At 45.9% G+C, this 17,104-nt stretch overlaps 1 protein-coding gene across 2 annotated transcripts; it reads right to left on the bottom strand.

Annotated features, from left to right (window-relative positions):
- Positions 1-357: 357 nt before the first annotated feature.
- Positions 358-4,989, bottom strand: LOC123042728 (protein FAR1-RELATED SEQUENCE 5). 2 transcript variants are annotated; one of them, XM_044465115.1, is made up of 7 exons: positions 4,720-4,989; positions 4,344-4,637; positions 3,194-3,283; positions 3,045-3,119; positions 883-2,969; positions 743-796; positions 358-638 (listed from the first exon to the last, which is right to left on the bottom strand). In XM_044465115.1, the coding sequence occupies exons 1-6, from the start codon at positions 4,801-4,803 to the stop codon at positions 763-765; spliced, it is 2,664 nt and encodes an 887-aa protein (XP_044321050.1). In that variant the 5' UTR covers positions 4,804-4,989; the 3' UTR covers positions 358-638; positions 743-762. The 2 variants fall into 2 exon arrangements, with proteins under 2 accessions (XP_044321050.1, XP_044321051.1); XM_044465116.1 differs by having other exon boundaries at positions 381-638; positions 3,045-3,107.
- Between the last annotated feature and the right edge of the window lie 12,115 nt (positions 4,990-17,104).

Below are 17,104 nucleotides of genomic sequence, written 5' to 3'. Positions count from 1 at the left end.
ATCTGAATCAAACCAAGATGGGTGAATTGATCAAACTAAATCCACATCATTTAGACCTTCATTTGTTACTTTAGATGTGATGAATCAACACAAAAATGAAACGTTGCCCAGCTGAAACAATAAGCAACAACACAATACATGCTAAAATTCAGTACATTTAAAGTAAGCTCTCATCAGTACAGCAAGCAACAACTTAAAACATTGGTATCTTTCAGCCTTCAGGTCGCCATCATTTTTTTCATAATGAATACATTGGCATGTGATCAACAGGAACCCATTTTCCATTCCTGTATTCACATCTAAAATACCGACGATCAAAATATTTAGCGGAAATCTTGACAAAAAATTCATCTCCAAAAACAATAGTACAAGCTGGCAAATGGTGTGGGATGGCAAATTGCCAAAAGTCATTCATAGCATCAAAAGATCGCTGGAATATAAGCATTTAAACAAATAAAGTTGCATCATATGCTGCCATCTTGGTCTAGGAATTAACATGATCTTAATATACATATATTTACAGGCGTACTATTTAGTTCACTAATTTACATAATTAAACCAAACAGGCTTCACTACAGAGCGCTTGGTGGGTCCATATTCTCCTTGTATGCCATCCTATGCTGGGCACAAATGCACACCTACATGAAAACATCAAGAATTAGAACAACCTAAAAAAATCACTCAAAAGATCGTACACCATTAAATATGTGAAACTGTAAACACTTCTGTGATGCCAAATAACCTGCATGTCTGTTGCGCCATCTAATTCTCCTGATCATTTTTGTTGTTTCTTGACCTATAAAATCATGTAAAAAAAAATCATTTGTTACACTAAGAGATCATGACATGTTCACAAGTCACAACCAGTTGAGTTATATTCACCTCTTTTTCTTTTTTCCACTTGTTGCTGGCTGAAAACCCTGCTTCATCTTTGTGCCACTTCCTTTAGTGTGTGCTATAGCTGGTGGGTGGATATTTATCTCTCTTGGAATTGATACACCAATAAATGACTCAAATTCCTGGATCTTTGTCTGTCCATTGCTTGTTCCCATATGCAAAACATGGTCAACAACATTTGCAATACCCTTATGCAAATATTGCATCTTCTCCTCACAATTCTTGGCAGCCATCATGCCCATATTGAATTTGGTGCATGTCTCGGAGTACAATCGGTTAATGTTGGGTGGAAGAGATTTAGTTGTCCCTTCAAGTGTATTGCCATTTGAATCAAGTACTACCGTCTTTGTAGCTAGTTTTGTCCACCTATGAAGAATATAATGACTTGGGATCTCCTTGAATTTCTCTCTCTTGAGGACAATGATGATGTGGGAACAGGGTATACCAATAGATTCAAACAATTTACAAGAACAATGTGCAACCTTGGTTGTGGTGCTGTAGAGCACCTCTCTAACTTTGCCACTTAAGTCTGAAATACAAGTGATTTGTACCTCACCAACTTGTTGTATTGATAGTACATCACGCCTATCCCTTGCGGCAATCACCTCATCCTGAAATAGTAGGAAGATAGTATGAGTATAGACATGCCTAGCATGACTCTCAATACTCCAAGTAGTCTCTAGCAGCGGTAGTGTATGAATTGTGCTATTGTCATCCTCCAATTCCTTTTGTCGTTGTTCTTCAATGGCACTTTCAAATCTTATCCAAAACTCAAGCAAAGAGAGTCGCCGGTTGAGAAAGTGACCAAAGAAAGCATTCTCACTCTCAGATCTCGATGTAGTCCGCAATAACCCACCAAGAAATACGCCTTTGAAGTATGCAGGTATCCACAAGTGACGAATTCCGAACTTGCCAGCCAGCCATATGTTGCTTTCTAATTCATAATGTGAAATTATTGTGGACCATTTTTCCTCAAATTCTTCCGGAGTCTCTGAACCCCAAACACATGCACTAAATTGCCTGCGGAAATCTTCATCATTGAATAAATCATGACCAACATTCTGACGGAGTTTATAGAGAATGTGCCACATGCAAAGTCTATGTACGGTTTGAGGAAAGACTTCTTTGATTGCAGCTTTCATGCTCTGATCCTCATCGGTAATGATAAGTTTAGGTGCAACACCTCCCATTGCCTTGAAAAAGGTCTTGAACAACCATTTGTACGACCAAACCTTCTCATGGCATACAAATGCAGCACCAAATGTAACACATGCCTTGTGATGGTTCACACCAGTGAAAGGGGCAAAAACTAGGTTGTACTGATTGGTACTATAAGTGGAGTCAAAAGACATTACCTCGCCAAATAGTGCATAGTTTTTTCTGCAGGCACCATCAGCCCAGAATATGTGTGTTAACTTCTTCTCATCATCTTGTTCATAATCAAAGAAGAAAGTTGGATTGATCCTTTGTTTACTTCGCATAGCATCAATAATTGTTTGTGCATCCGCATCTTTAATTATCTCACTGATATCACGACAATAATTCTGTAAATCACACTTAGTGCAACCAATATTTTCTGGTCCACCCTTTTGTGCAGTCATGAAGCGATATGTTTGGCAAGGGCCCATCAATGCTTTGCGACATGTGAAAAATGTGCTCCTCAATTCACTAGTGACTTCCCTGTTTGATCTAAGGAATTGTTTCTTACTTGGTGAGACAAGCTGATGCGTATGTTCACGGACGAATCGGGCGACCTCATACTTGCCATCTTCTCTTATCTTCAAGCTAATCATAGCCTCACAGCCACACCTAGTTAGCTTAACTTTCCTCCTGGGCTTCTTCACATGATCATTCAGTATATATTTCTCCTCCCTCCATCCTTGTCTTGCACAAACAAAACGTTTCCACACTGGTACACCACCATCCCCCTTATGTTGTGTAAATCTGCGGACTGAGAACCCAACCTCATGAGCATACCGTGTGTAGAACATCTCACCAGCCTCCCATTTATCAAAGACCATGCCAATTGCCGGCTCCAAGCTTTCATCACACTCAGGCACGTATATTGAACCCTACACAATTACATTAGAACTATCATTTGCAAATTAAATTTGGCACTTCGATATTGAAAATGAAACAATACTTACACAGATCGGCATGCTACTTGTTTTCCTGGGTGTACTGTAACTATCTCCACCACATGAAGCCAACTGCTTTGCATCCTTCCAAAAGAAGAAATATATATAAATGATATGGTACAAAAAGACTCAATTATTTGATTCACCAAATTATATACCGTGAAACTGCTATTGGCATCATCTTCAAGTGCAATTGGAGTAGTCGATCCTACACTCTGACCAAAGCTCTCCATCGGCTCCATTAATGACTGTTTGGTGCATACGAAATAGGTAAACATTTGTTTTGATTCCTGGTAGCAGTACTGGAACATGCAAAAAAGTGAAGCTTAACTATGCCACCAGTTGGCTATAACAAGCATCTGACGCAACATACAACAGCGGCATACACATTTCAACAAGTACATAGATTTCCAATACTCGGAGGTCCCAGCCTGACCTAGAGTTCTACTGGGATTTCTGTTAGTCAAACATTATTGAGCCTCATTTGGCATGAATTTTAGTAAATTACTCTAAATGCTCACTTACGCTAGGCTGTACATGAGGTTTTCAACTACTGTATGTAAGAAATATTCTATGACACTTCTTTATAAGAAGATTACGTGTATATACAATTCAGATTAATTGTCAATATTGGAACACTGCTATATCTCATAACTGAAGTAGAAGATGTTGTAACCAATGACTAAACAAGAACATCACTATGTTGCAGTATTCTTCTAAATCTTCAAAGATTAAAATACTGATGCATATCTCAGCTCCGAATTGAATTTAACATCTGTTTCGGCAGAAATGCGGGACACATAATTTTTATAACTAGAATTAATAATACATACAACTGTATCTGCATGATTTTTCCACTTCCTTCATTTGTTGACATACAATTGAACAGTTGCCTGAGAGTTGTGACACTCCACCCCTGTCTAGAAGTAACCCATGACTCACAAAAGGAAATGGCCAAACAAAGAGGCCCCTTCTTGTGTGCCTATATGTTGTATTTCCTACTGATAATACTTTTGCACATCAACACTTATTGAGAGTCTTTCATACAAGGTTTCCTATCATTAAGGGCTACATTGTGGATAACAATTCAAAAGCCAATCTTATATTCTCAAAAAAAAAAAGATGTACGGACGAACACTGAAGTTGCTGCTGCCACATCTCTGTACGTAGCTGCGGACTGCTACTGCCTGCTGTTACATCTTCCTTACTACAGTTTAACTGTCCTAATAGGATGAAATTTTGGTTTCAATTCTATATGGATACCCATATATACATCCATTAGTTAATGAGATTAGAGGATGAACTAACCATATAGAGATCTGCTCCTCCAATATGAGTTGCACTTACTGACGAACGAGCCGCGGGCAAGCATGGATTACAACTCTGGGCTGGTCCAGAACTACCAATGTAAGCATCACCACAGTTGGACACGGATTGAGGTCCGACCGCCGCGATATGTACCGGAAGATCGAGCTCAGCTGTAGGCGGTGATTGGACATGCGCCATCGTTGCCGGCGAGACGTGTCCCGTGGTATGCCACTCGAGTGGCTCGGATAGGAACCGCCCGAACGAAACAGACTCTCGCAGTGCCGACATCCAATTCTAGAACCAAAGAATCAAAATCAGGAATGCAAGCACCAGAAAAGGGTAAGATACTGACGAGAAAGGAGGTGTTGCCTCTTACCTGATCGTCGTTGGGCAAGGTCTCCGTCTCCCGCAACTTAGTCGGCTCTAGCTGCAGCGACGAGAGGTTCGTCTCCGCTCCCATGGCGATGTCAGCAGCTCGTACCGGATCTGAGCAAATGATTCGGCGCACGCGCGACAGCTCTCTAGATTGCTCTGGATTGGGGCGAGCAACAGCGGATGGGGCATGCTCTGTGGTGGCCGGCGGCGATAGGATATGACCTAGGCGGCGGCAGTGGGGAAAAGATCGTATTGAAGAACAGGAGAGCGGTGTGCACTTCGGCTGAATCACGGAATAACCTAGGGTGTCTTTTGCATAAATTGCAATGCGAACTGAGCCTGCTCCATCCCGTCCCTCTAGTACAGATCGAACGGCACACAAGGTCTCGTATCAGGGGATCATGCCACAGTCGGTATCACCAGATATGCACTCCTGTACTTAGCCCAACTCACCGTTCCATCTCTTTGTACGGTTGCCAAAAAAACTCCAATCATCTCGATTGTCTCCCCGTTCGCAGATTCCCTTTGCGCCGCCGTCGTTAGCGTAGAAGCCCTCGTTCGCACGCCGTGTCATCCTCCTCTATTCCCCTGGACAGATCGGACCTCCAGACGGGGCGGCTGGCGCTCGTACAATCTCACCTGGAGCAGCCACCTCAACTTTACTGTTCTGCTCGATTGACACCTGTTCTGCTTCAACTCCTACTAAATTACAGTGCGTGCACAACCTTTTGGATCGGTAATTCTAGTTTGTAGTATCATCTAAAATTTAGTTCCCTAGTTTCTCTGTGTCAGTCAAAAATTAACGAGTTAATGATGTCAATTCTATTACTTTAGTCAATTTTCTTTAGTTAATAAGTTCTCAAAATTTCCATGAAGTTAACTTAACCTATGTCCATATTCACTATAAAGAACTTAGGTCGATACCTGGTGTCCTGATTTTACATACTCACTTTTATGTTTATACTACAGATCCTTCTATGATTGCTAATGAAGAAACGATGGGCTCAAATGAATAAAGTCTTCACTAATTTGGTATCAACTTTCGCCACACTACGTTAAATTGTTCATATGTTTTCACCGAATTTTCTCTTGTGATAAGAATGAATTTCATTTTTCATTATATTGTGATTATTTGGTGTATTTCTGAAACACGTTGGTGCGTGTGATTTTAGACGTTATTTATAGCCGCTTAGTTTTAGCCCTAGGCGTTGAAAAATCCTGGCTCCGCCTCTGACCGGGCGTGTCCGTTTTGAGCGCTCATTTATCCGTCCACGAAGTCATAGTTCTCATTTTTCTCCTTATATGTCCGGTCACTTGCACATGATTGACGGAGGCGAAGAGAGAGAAATGAAAGAATAAATAAAGAAAGAGAAAAGGTGGTCCGGAGTGAGGCCGTGTCCTACGTGGCGGAGTGCCCGGGCGCGCCCGGTTGCGTCCGCGAGCCCTCATATCCTCCCCATACTTGAGATGGATATGAGAATTTGCGGACAGTCCGGGCGTATAGGAATGATATAAGGCGTCCGGTTGGTCACGGTTTTCCTCTCTCTTCTGTCTGGTCACTGACTGGATGCGTCCGCGACCTACTTGTGCCACGAGACGGTGCGGCCGACGCACATGGCGAGCTTAACTAAGCAAATTAATCCAGTGGCATTTGCCTGACTTGCGCCTGAATTAATTCCACTGGGAACAGAAAGGAGCAGCCGAGCCCAGGAGAGAAAGTCATTTACTGTCTGCCCAAAGCTTATCCTCAATCTTGTCCACTGGCAGGTACGTGTTTCTTTAATTTTCATCGCCTTGGTTATATTCTTTTTTCCTTTTGTGAATATCAAAAAAAAACGGAGACAAAAGATTTGCATCATCGATTAATTAAGAAGAAAAGAGTTGTCCAGTTAATTAATGGAAAACCGGACGAAAACCAATACAAACAAATCACATGCGGACTACTCCCAAAGTCTAAAACCCCAAGATCGCACTGTCGACCCTACAGACATATCCAACAAGCAACAGACCCAAGCCCACACGCATCTACATCGCAAAGGAATCCCAAAAAGAATACCTCGGACGTAGACAAATGACCCCCCAAAAACCACGATGACAAGGGCATCTCCAGCCGTTGGCCCCCCAGGGGGCGTCAAAAAGCGCCGTCTGGGGGTGAGCCGGCGCAAAAAATGTCCCTGGGGGCGAGTCGGCCCCCAGCCGTCGCCCCCCAGGGCCGCCCCTAGGCGCGTATTAAAAAAAAGATGAGACGTTCGGCGAAGTTATGATAAAAACTAGTTAAATTTCGGCTAAACATGGCAAATTTCGTCTAAACATGACAAATTTCGGCGAAATTCACCATTTTCATGACATTAACCTAATCTAAAAAAGAAAGGGGCTGAAGTCGTCGCCGCCATCGTCGTCGTCGGCGGCCTTCTCCTCCTTGATGCGGGCGCCCCTGCTGGACCCGGCGTCGCCATGGCGGACTGGCGGCGGCGCGTCGTCGTCGTCGTCGTCGCTGTCGCGTAGGACGACGACCCCGTCTTCATCACGGCCGCGTCGGCGCTCTTCGAAGCGGCGCAGGGCGGCGCGCTGGCGCTCCTTCACCTTCTCCCGGTGCGCCTTCTCCATCGCAATGGAGTCCTAGCGCGCCCATTCTAGGGCCGCGTCGTCGTCGCCGAACTCCGCCTTCACCGGCGCAAGCCCCGGCTCCGTCTTCACCGGCGCCAGCCCCGGCTCCGTCTTCGGCTTGACGAAGCGCGGAGGAGCCGACGAGGACGAGGCGCGGGCCGCCCTCGTTGATGACGATGCCGGCGCTGCGAGTGTGCCGGCCGAGCGGCGACTCCGCCGCGGGCTCGGCCTTGACGCCGAGCAGGGCCGGAGTGCCGGAGGAGTGCGACGAGGATCGGGAGGAAGAAGAGGAGGAGGAGGACCCGAACCTCCTTGGCGCCCATGGCCCGACGCGCCGGTGCTGCGCCGGGGGGTACGCCAACGGCGGGTCGTTGCCGCCCTCGAGGTACGTGAGCACGCCCTCGAGTGTGCGGCCGGGGACGCCCCACCAGATGTGGCGCCCCTCGCTGTTCTGCCGGCCGCCGACCACCGGCGCGCCGTTGGTGGACGCCAATCGCTGCTGCTGGCGGCGCTCGAAATACGCCGCCCAGGCCGCGTGGTTGTCGGCGGCGTACTGGGGGAGAGAGAGTTGGGCGGTGAGGGACGCGCGCACGATCTCGACCTCCTCGGCGAAGTACTTCGGCTTCGCCACGGCGTCGGGCAACGGGGGAATGGGTACTCCCCCGGCGCTGAGCCTCCACCCCGATGGCCCAGCGCGCATGTCTGGCGGCGCCGGGATGTTCGCCTGGAACAGGAGCTAGGACTCCTGTTCACGGAGCAAACGGCGGCCGAAGCCGTTGGCCGCCGCCTCGTCTCCGGGAAAGCGTTCTGCCATGGTGACGGCGGGTCGGGGTGGGCTCGGGAGAGGTAGAGGGAGGGGCCGGAGGGCGGCGCTCGGGAGAGGCAGGGAGAGGGAGGGGTTGGACGGCGGCGAGGGGGGACTGGTCTGGGCACAGGCGAGTGAAGGCCACTGGCTTTTATAGCCGGGCCGCCCGGGCGAGTGGAGGCGTCGGCGCGCCGCCCCGTGAAGCGCCGCCCGTGAGGAATCAATGGCAAGGCTGACCGGCGGCAGCCTTGCCATTGATTCCCCGCGGGAACCGAGGCCGTTGGGGGAAGACGAGGCGCCGAGTCGCTGACGCGGCTGGCCCGCGTCTTTTTCGCGCCAAAACAGCTCGCCCCGGCGCCCCCGGGCGCCCCCCAGCGCGCCGGGTTCGGGCTGGGTCCGTCGGCGCTGTTTTCGGCCCAAGCCGGCGAAAATCGGGCTCCTGGGGGCGCGACTGGGCCGTTTTTTCGGCGCCGGCGCGAAAAAATCGCCTGGGGAGGCCTTCCCGGGGGCGCGGCTGGAGATGCCCTAAGCTAAACCATGAGGACGACCCATAAGACCAAGGAGCAACCATTAAGCAGCCGCAGACGCCTTTCCTAATGCATCACTCTTCTTGTTTTTATTTTTGAGAGACTTCTCCACCTTTTTGATCTTGACTTTGTTAAACTTTTCGGTCAGGATGCATGCAACCGCTTTACCAGACCCAGGGCTAGACGCCTCCAAGCTAGAGAGCAAGCTGCAAAGCTCTTTTGCAAAGAGAGCATCGGAACAAGGTGCCAACGTATTTGTCCCAACTACATCTCCACCTAGGGGCACCACGTGCCCAATGGTCACAGGCGAGCGAGTGACCGAGGCATCTAAACCTGCACACACCACAACGGTTAGTATGTCATATGACATATGCTAGTCCTGTATATTCACCAGATCACCTATGAGTGAATTTCGGTGGGTAATTGTACGGTCTGTGGTGCTTTTGATACCAACTGTTCTGCTTTTACCCTCAAAACTACCCGCGCTCAGGTTGACGGCCAAGTTTTGAAACTCATCGACATTTGTTGTGATGTGATGAGCTTGCTTGACTCTTCTAAAAGGCACATCTCGTACTAGTAATGGCAAACATTTTCTTGAGTCCTCTTCTTCCCCTGGGTTTTGAGATTCTCGGTTCTTGTAAGTAGCCGAATGATAGTTTCTTCTATTTCACCTGAGGTAAATCTTTTTTCAAACGCAAAGATTCAGTTACACGTGGCCCTGGAGGCGATTTTGCTTCTCGATTTGGCTCAGGAGCATAGAGAACTCTCCCATGATGAAGCTGACATCCGGAGAAGGCTAAAAGGCTGATTTATTCACTTCAAACAGTGGCCTAGTACAAAGAAACATAGACCAGTTTCCATCTGACGACCATGCCACGTCAATGACATGAACCAAGATGGTGGCTAATGTTGTAAATCAGCTATTGTTTCGTAGGTTTTTCTGACGAACATGAACATAATAAAAGATGATCTTCAAAAAAACCTACGAAAGTTAGTGTTGTAAATCCGCAAGTGTTTTTTTTAGTTCTTTTATTATTTTTTACATGCATGATTATTCGTCAACTGTTTCTGTGACAACAACGTTTCTACCTGCTGAACTAAGCTTATTTGGATCTTTTTCCATGGCCTAGTTAAATAAGTAATGTCCTACCCTGCTTTCCTCTAATGATCATTTGTGTGTTTTCTCCTCCTTTTGCTAATTGCCACTTGTTGTGATGGCTGCTTGACTCTTCTAAAAGGCATCTCTTGTACTACTCATACCACTACTTGAACCGTAGTAGTACTAGTCCTCAATAACTGACCAACCAAATTTTGGTTACCAAATCATACAAGTCCGAAGTGCTCCAGCAGCAAAGCAAGCATAGTGCACTGCAGTTGGGGATAGGGTAACACATGCCGTGCATATACTTTACCGAAGCAGTAGAACATCCTTTGTGCTCATGTTCCAGACAGTCACGTTGCTGTCAACTGTTCGTTGCTAGTTGGACCATACTTTGTGTTCGGTGCTCTAACACGTCTGTACTGTAAGTCACTTGTAGTACCTGCGTGTACTGTGATGAGAGTCTGTGGCTGGACATGGTTAATTACGGAGGGAGTCCAGTTTGACACGCATGTACCTCTGTACTTACATAGGACAGGAAACAGCCCAGTGTCGAGATTTCGACGGGAAAATTTTCCCCTCGTAGCAGACAACTTTGTTGGAGTATCGATCATTTCTTGTGTGGGCAACCTGCTGTTTCAGGCTTTGAGATTTGCTTCACGCCAAAACTCCACCAAGCGCCACCACGTCCACGTTCGGTAACAAACATGATCATTACAGAATCCAGATATGGTGATGCCAGGAGTAAAGCAGGGAACACTAACCTTTAGCGCCCAAAGCCAGCCAGAGCGCACCATCGCAACGTACGTGGATGTGCGATTTGTGGTGTGCAGTGCAGTGCGAATCCATCACACACACACACACACACACACACACACACACACACACACAACACGATACATCCATGGCAAAAGCAGAGAGAAACACCATCCATCCGCCCAAAGAGACCGAATGTGCGCATGCCAGTATGCCACGGACCAACAAACTCTTCAATATCTTAACATCTAAGCCTTCATCCATGGCTTATTCTGCATGCAGAATCAGATTCGATAGATCAATCTGAGATGCCGACTAAGCATGCAGAGTATAATAACAACACTGCAGATGGGTTCTGATTTGCATGGCCCAGCCAAAAAACTGCGAGATATCTCGAGTCTTTGGGACTTTGACTGCGGTAAAGGCCAGTGTCACGTGGAAGCTTCCATGCGTGGGTCTGCAGGTGACGAGCCACCGGCCGTTTGGCAGCACCCGGATGACCGGACGTGTTTATCTGTCATCCAGAGGACTTTGCGAGCAAGTCTCGTAACGCCGAGTGGCGATCGCTGTCGCCCGAGATCGGATGCCTTGGTCGGAAATGGTTCCACTTTAGGTCCTTCCATTTACTTTCTTTTCTTTTCTCTTTCTCTTTTGAGAGGCAGGAAGGGAAGATGGGTTGCATCCATCTGTCATTATAGTATATATAGAAAATGTGGGTGTGACTTAATGAGTGAGTGACGGCGATGGCGATGGCGACTACATTCGTGTAGAAAAGAGGAGGAGGGCCCGGGCTGCACGATGGCACCGTCCATGGGGAAAGATAAGAGCTTGATAGCCCCCATCACTGGTTTGGTATGTTATCGCTGCTCTCAGCCTTGAGTGATGTGGATCGCCTCATGCTTGATGCCTGGACTATTGATGCCTCATGCTTGATGTAGTAACCCATCATTCATTCATGCAAGGGCCATACAAAATCATTTCAAATTTGAGCTACATGTAAAATCAATCCAAAGTTGAGCCACAAAGATGGCATGTGCTCAAAACTGAAGCCACTCCTTAGCTTGCTTGTCTTACTTAGACTGTCTAACTCAAAGCGTGCTTTATCCTACTAGGGAAGCCCTTGCAGCATTAACCTTGTCTGACATGCATGCATAGCTCTCTTAATTTATATGGAATAATCCTCTGAGGTAGCTTTGTAGGGGTGGTGCTCACCTGGAGCTCCATGTGGATATAAAATGCCTCCTAATTGCACCGCACTTGCTTAACTGGCTGATTGAATTAGGTTCTTTGTAATACTAAAACAAATACTAGTTGTTCAGTAATGCCAACTCAGTTGACCTCTCATCAGATTTTTCTGAGCCAATTCTTAATCAGCAGAATTATTCTTAGGATGGAGAGCAACTAAGTATGCATGCATGATCAGCTTATCTTAGTTTACGAACTTGTTGATGCATCACGTAGTATTTGTTTTAGGAGAAGCAACGAATAATTAAGGATGTGCTCAAACTAAAGGAAGCATCGGCGAAAGCCACCAGGGCCTGTTGAACTGGAATGTACGGAGGGGAACCAGATTAAGCTTTAATTTGGTGGTTTGCGCTTCGCCCCTCAGCTTTGTAGATAACTAATCCTTGTTTAAGCTTGAGAGTGTGCTCGCAAACCTTTTGCCAATAATAGTGCGTCAGTCATTTAAACGCATGAACGTATCACCTTTCCCCACTATTGAAATGGAGCAAGTACGTGCATAAGCAATTACTTGCTTCTTTTCAGTCCGAGGCATGTTTTCAGTACCATGCTAGCTGTCATCGGTTTGTATTTTATCTCACTCTAGCATATGATTTTGGTTTAATCATGTGAACGTGTGTTAGTTTTATATCTTTGTTAGATTATTTGTTTGTTTAGAGACCAAAGTAAGGGGCAAGCAGGCCACAACATCATCAAATCTAGGATAATCCTATAAAATGAGGTCTTATGCTCATATGATTACGAACAAAAAATAAAACTTGTAGTTTGACTCTTATGCAAATAACTCGTACAAAGGAATTTATGGGTAGAACGACCTTCCCATTTGTTGTTGATAGGCCTTTCCACTCGGTTGGCCAGACCATCTCCCATGCTAAAGTTTTCTCAAAAGAAAAACTCCCAAGTGAAAGGGATTATATGCGATGATTTTTTTTTTCAAAATGGTTTATTAAAGGCCCCATTTTTCTTAGAAGGCGGATAAATTATCTTACTTTTAATAAAGCGTTTCTCAAAATAAAAATTAGGTTATGCATTTACTTCCTAAAACGACGACTGTAAAAACCACCCACGCTGTGGCGCTTTCGATTTACCTCCTTTCCAAGTGTGATGTGATTGTCAATTTGTTTTTCTTCATCAATTTGATTATGCTACATTTCCCGTGAAGCAGGGGCGGCGCTAGGGGTATTCTTGGGTCTTCATGTGAATACTCATGATTTTTACAAAACATTGTTGATTTTGGCAAAAGAATGACAATTTTCGAAAAACAGTAATGATTTTGGCAAAATGAATACACATGAATACCCAGTTGCAAATTCCTGGAGCCGCCACTGCCGTGAAGTGGTACGATTTTGGACCGTGCACATGGATGGAACAGTGAAATGGATTACTGCTGGTTCTGCTCACATAAACCGGATCAATCCTCTTATTCTTCTTGATAACTTTGTTGATAGACCTCCTTCCTCCTTTGGACGCCCGCACGCTGCATGTGTGGCTTTCGATCAATTTATATTTCCCATCAGAGCTTGACTGCTAGTTAATTTTCTTCGCGTCCATCTACATCTTGGCGGATATGCACCTGATCTCGTGCACGCAATTTGGACCGTGCGCCCGCGTCGTAGTGAAATGGATTACTACCGCCGCTGCTAGCTCCTTCACGTTGCTGCCATCGTCCGTACGCGCGGACTGTGGCGCTGTCACTGTCAGTGTCCCGGGACGGCGACCTCCGGCCGGCGCCGCTGGTATTTCTGTCGACGCTCGACAGAACAGCGACGGAAAGAGACCTGTGTATACGGATCAGCGACGACGGCGTCCAGCTCCATGTGCCGGCGGAGCGTCGTGGGGTCTTAGTGAGCGGAGTATATCGTGTTTCACTCTACAGTTGCACGGAGGGGAAAACTGCGCCAGGTTTATGACGAACAGGACAGCCTGAAGCGCAGAAACATACAGGTAGCGTGTATGGCGTTGTCGTCGGCGGCGAGCTGAGCGTGGGTGTCTCTTTCCGTGGCTTCATGATCGGTATATATATGGACAGATTAGTAATACCACCGTAGCGTGTACATTTCGCTGGTTCAGTAGTCATTTGAACTTTGTGGAACGTGCAGGTACGGTCGACTGGTCCAATGTCAAAAGCACCATCTAAATTAACTACTACACGCGCTCAGGTCAACGGCCAAGCCTTGAACCTAGTTCCAAATGGACAGAACTAATAATCGTGAGCATATTCGCGAGTCCTCTTCCTCCTCGTGGTCTTGAGATTTTCTGTGCTCGTACGTAACTGTAACTGCGATTCATACTTCTTCTATTTCACATGAGCTATATATATGACACGGTCGCGTATCACGAACGCACGTAAGCTCGGGAGGAGCGCTCTGTGTGCCCAAGTCACACATCAATGGAGCGAGCCGCCATGACGCCGGTGACGGCTACGCGCCACCGTAGTAGTGCACGATTCCGGCCCCCACGAAGGCGACAAGCCTAGCTAGATCGCCTAGGCCGGCGGTGGTGGGGGTGGCGGGTGATCGACGACGTGCGCTTCGGCCGATATGGCCCCTTCCGGATGGATGCATCACCTACGCCGGGGATGCCTGATCGACCAGCGGATGTACCTATCCCGCGCCACTGCCCTGTTCGTGCACGTCGCTCCCGCCGTCGCTCTCACACGGAATGCAGTGCAGCACACACCACCACAACCGATAGGACACACAACAACCGTTAATCTTTCTTATTTCAAATTGAAATATTCATTAACTGTGATTTACACTTGGTAGGATGTGTACATCCCCACATTTGCATATACCATATCCAGACGGCCACAGGCACAAAAGGGCTACGCAAGTACTCAACCATTCAAGCAGAAAACCATACATACTAGTATATTTCTCAAAGGAGTGGATGGAGGTGGTTGTGGACTTGTGCCGTCGCCATAACAGTGCTCCTATGATTCTGCATGGTTAGTGGAGTGCTAATTAATCTCTGCTCTACCATTGTTTAGTGCTCATAATTGAAGCCTAGGGCAGCTAGCCCCCTATTAGCCTCGAGCAAATCAAGATTTAAGAAATACCCACGGACAGAGACTGCCTAGCTAGATAGCTAGGTAGCTCCATCACTCCATGGCACAAACAGTGCGATTAACCATTAGACTGCCCAGCTAGCTTGGTTAGGTAGCTCCATGCTGACACTAGCTATTTGACAGTGTGAGTAACCATTAGGATTTGTCACATCTTGTCTTGCAAGAGGCTATCCACGAATTCAAGGGTGTAGTATGGGGCAGCCTTTACAAATTTAGGTGCATGTGGGCAGAGCAGAGTAGGGAGAAAACGATGAGGGGAATTCAAACCTGATCTGAGCTCAATTGATCTTTGGAATGCCAGTGGCAATGAGATGTAGTTTTTGCTCATCCCAATTAAAGAAGAGGCAACAACTGCTTCGGACTTGGGACAATGACAGAAAGTGGTTAAACGACGACACTAACACAAAAGCATGCACACACTCATGTGAACTCCAAATCAAATTCATAGATTGGAGCTAGTAGCATACTGCCATATAAAGTTTACATGCAACTAACCATTTATATAGTACTTGAAGATGACCTCAAGTATTAATTATAATCAGTACAAGTTCCACTGCATGGCAGGTATATATTGAGATTCTGCTGACGGCCAGAGCAAAGTACAACATATGCTTGTAGACGTAATATGCTAGATAGCTACGGAATATCTGTTCCGGAATCTGAAAATGTTCTCTTGGCTTCATGTCTGAGCCAACAGAGATGCTACAAGTGTCACATGAGATTTTCGGTCTTTGCATTTCAGATAAACAATCTCTGTCGAATCATTTTTCGCAGCATAAAATTTTATCCGCGGTCGTATATGCACGGAAAGAAAAAAAACAGCAGGCATGTGTGTGTGTGTGTGTGTGTGTGTGTGTGTGTGTGCAGAAAAACAGGGCAAGAGCAATCCTTTCCTAATCATTGTCTGGCCAATTATTTTCTACTTTTGTCACCCCATTACCACTACATGATATGAATATAAGGTTCATTTGTCCACATGAGCTGTTGATTATTCACTTCAAACAGTGACCTAGTGCAAAGCAACATAGAGCAGTTTCCATCTGGATAACCATGCCATGCCAATGACATGAACCAAGATTCACCAAATCAGCTAGTGCCTGTAGGTCAAGTTTTCTTCCAAGCCTCACCAAACCAGCTATCATGCAACATTGCTTGTGGGGGCGATGGTTCAGTTCATCACTCCATGACACTAACAGTGTGATTTAAAAAGTGGCCCCGGACAGGGACTCCCTAGCTAGCTATATATGTAGCTCCATCACTCCATGACACTAACAGTGTGATTAAACATTAGCATTTGTCACATCTTGTCTTTCAAGAGGCTCTTCTTGAATTCAAGGGCGTAGTGGTAGCCTTTGCAAATTTAGGTGCGTGTGGCCAGGGGTAATATGCATGCAGCTACTGAAACTGTGCAACAGAGTAGGGATAAAACAATGAGAGGAATTCAAACTTGATAGGTGAGTTGATCCGTGGAATGTTAGTGGTATTGACATGTGCTAGTTTGCTCGTCTCAAAGAAAAGGGCAGCTACTAGTTGGGCAAGGACATAAAGTGGTCAAACAACAATACTAGAACAAAGCATCCATGCCCATGTGAACTTCAAATGAAATTTATAGGATGCAAGTAGCATACTGCCTTGCAAAATACTCATATAATTAACCACTTATATACTCCTTGAATATGACCTCAAGTACTAATTATAATCAGTCCAAGTTCTACTCCATGACAGGTATACGTTTCTGATTCTGCTCATGTCAAACTGAAAGCAATACTACAGAGTCCGGCCAGAGCAAAGTACAGTACAACATAGATACTTGTAGAAGTACTCCCTCCGTTCCTAAATATTTGTCTTTTTAGAGATTTTCAAATAATTACCACATACCGATGTATATAGACATATTTTAGATTGTAGATTCACCCATTTTGCTTCGTATGTAGTCATTTGTTGAAATCTCTAGAAAGACAAATATTTAGAAACGGAGGGAGTAGTAGGCTAGATAGCTACATAGTATCTGTGCCTGAAGCTGAAAATGTTCCCAGGCGTCCCGTAAGATTTCATACCTTTGCATATCAGATAAACGATCTCTCTCCAATAATTTTCATTTTTAGGAATTTACTTATTCGTAACACATGGGCAGAAAATATGGACGACACTCGGCATGACTGCGTGTGTATCATGACTGCACTGTATTTTAGCTCTATGTTAGCATTTTTACTTTTTGAGACTTGGAGACTTTGGTGAACTATTTGCTTATTAATAAAATGGCCACATGCATCAATTTGATGC

The sequence above is a fragment of the Triticum aestivum genome, chromosome 2B (genome assembly GCF_018294505.1).
Source record: "Triticum aestivum cultivar Chinese Spring chromosome 2B, IWGSC CS RefSeq v2.1, whole genome shotgun sequence".
NCBI classification, from domain to species: domain Eukaryota; kingdom Viridiplantae; phylum Streptophyta; class Magnoliopsida; order Poales; family Poaceae; genus Triticum; species Triticum aestivum.
Note: the sequence above shows the minus strand (reverse complement) of the source record. Positions and strands in the feature narration are given on the sequence as shown.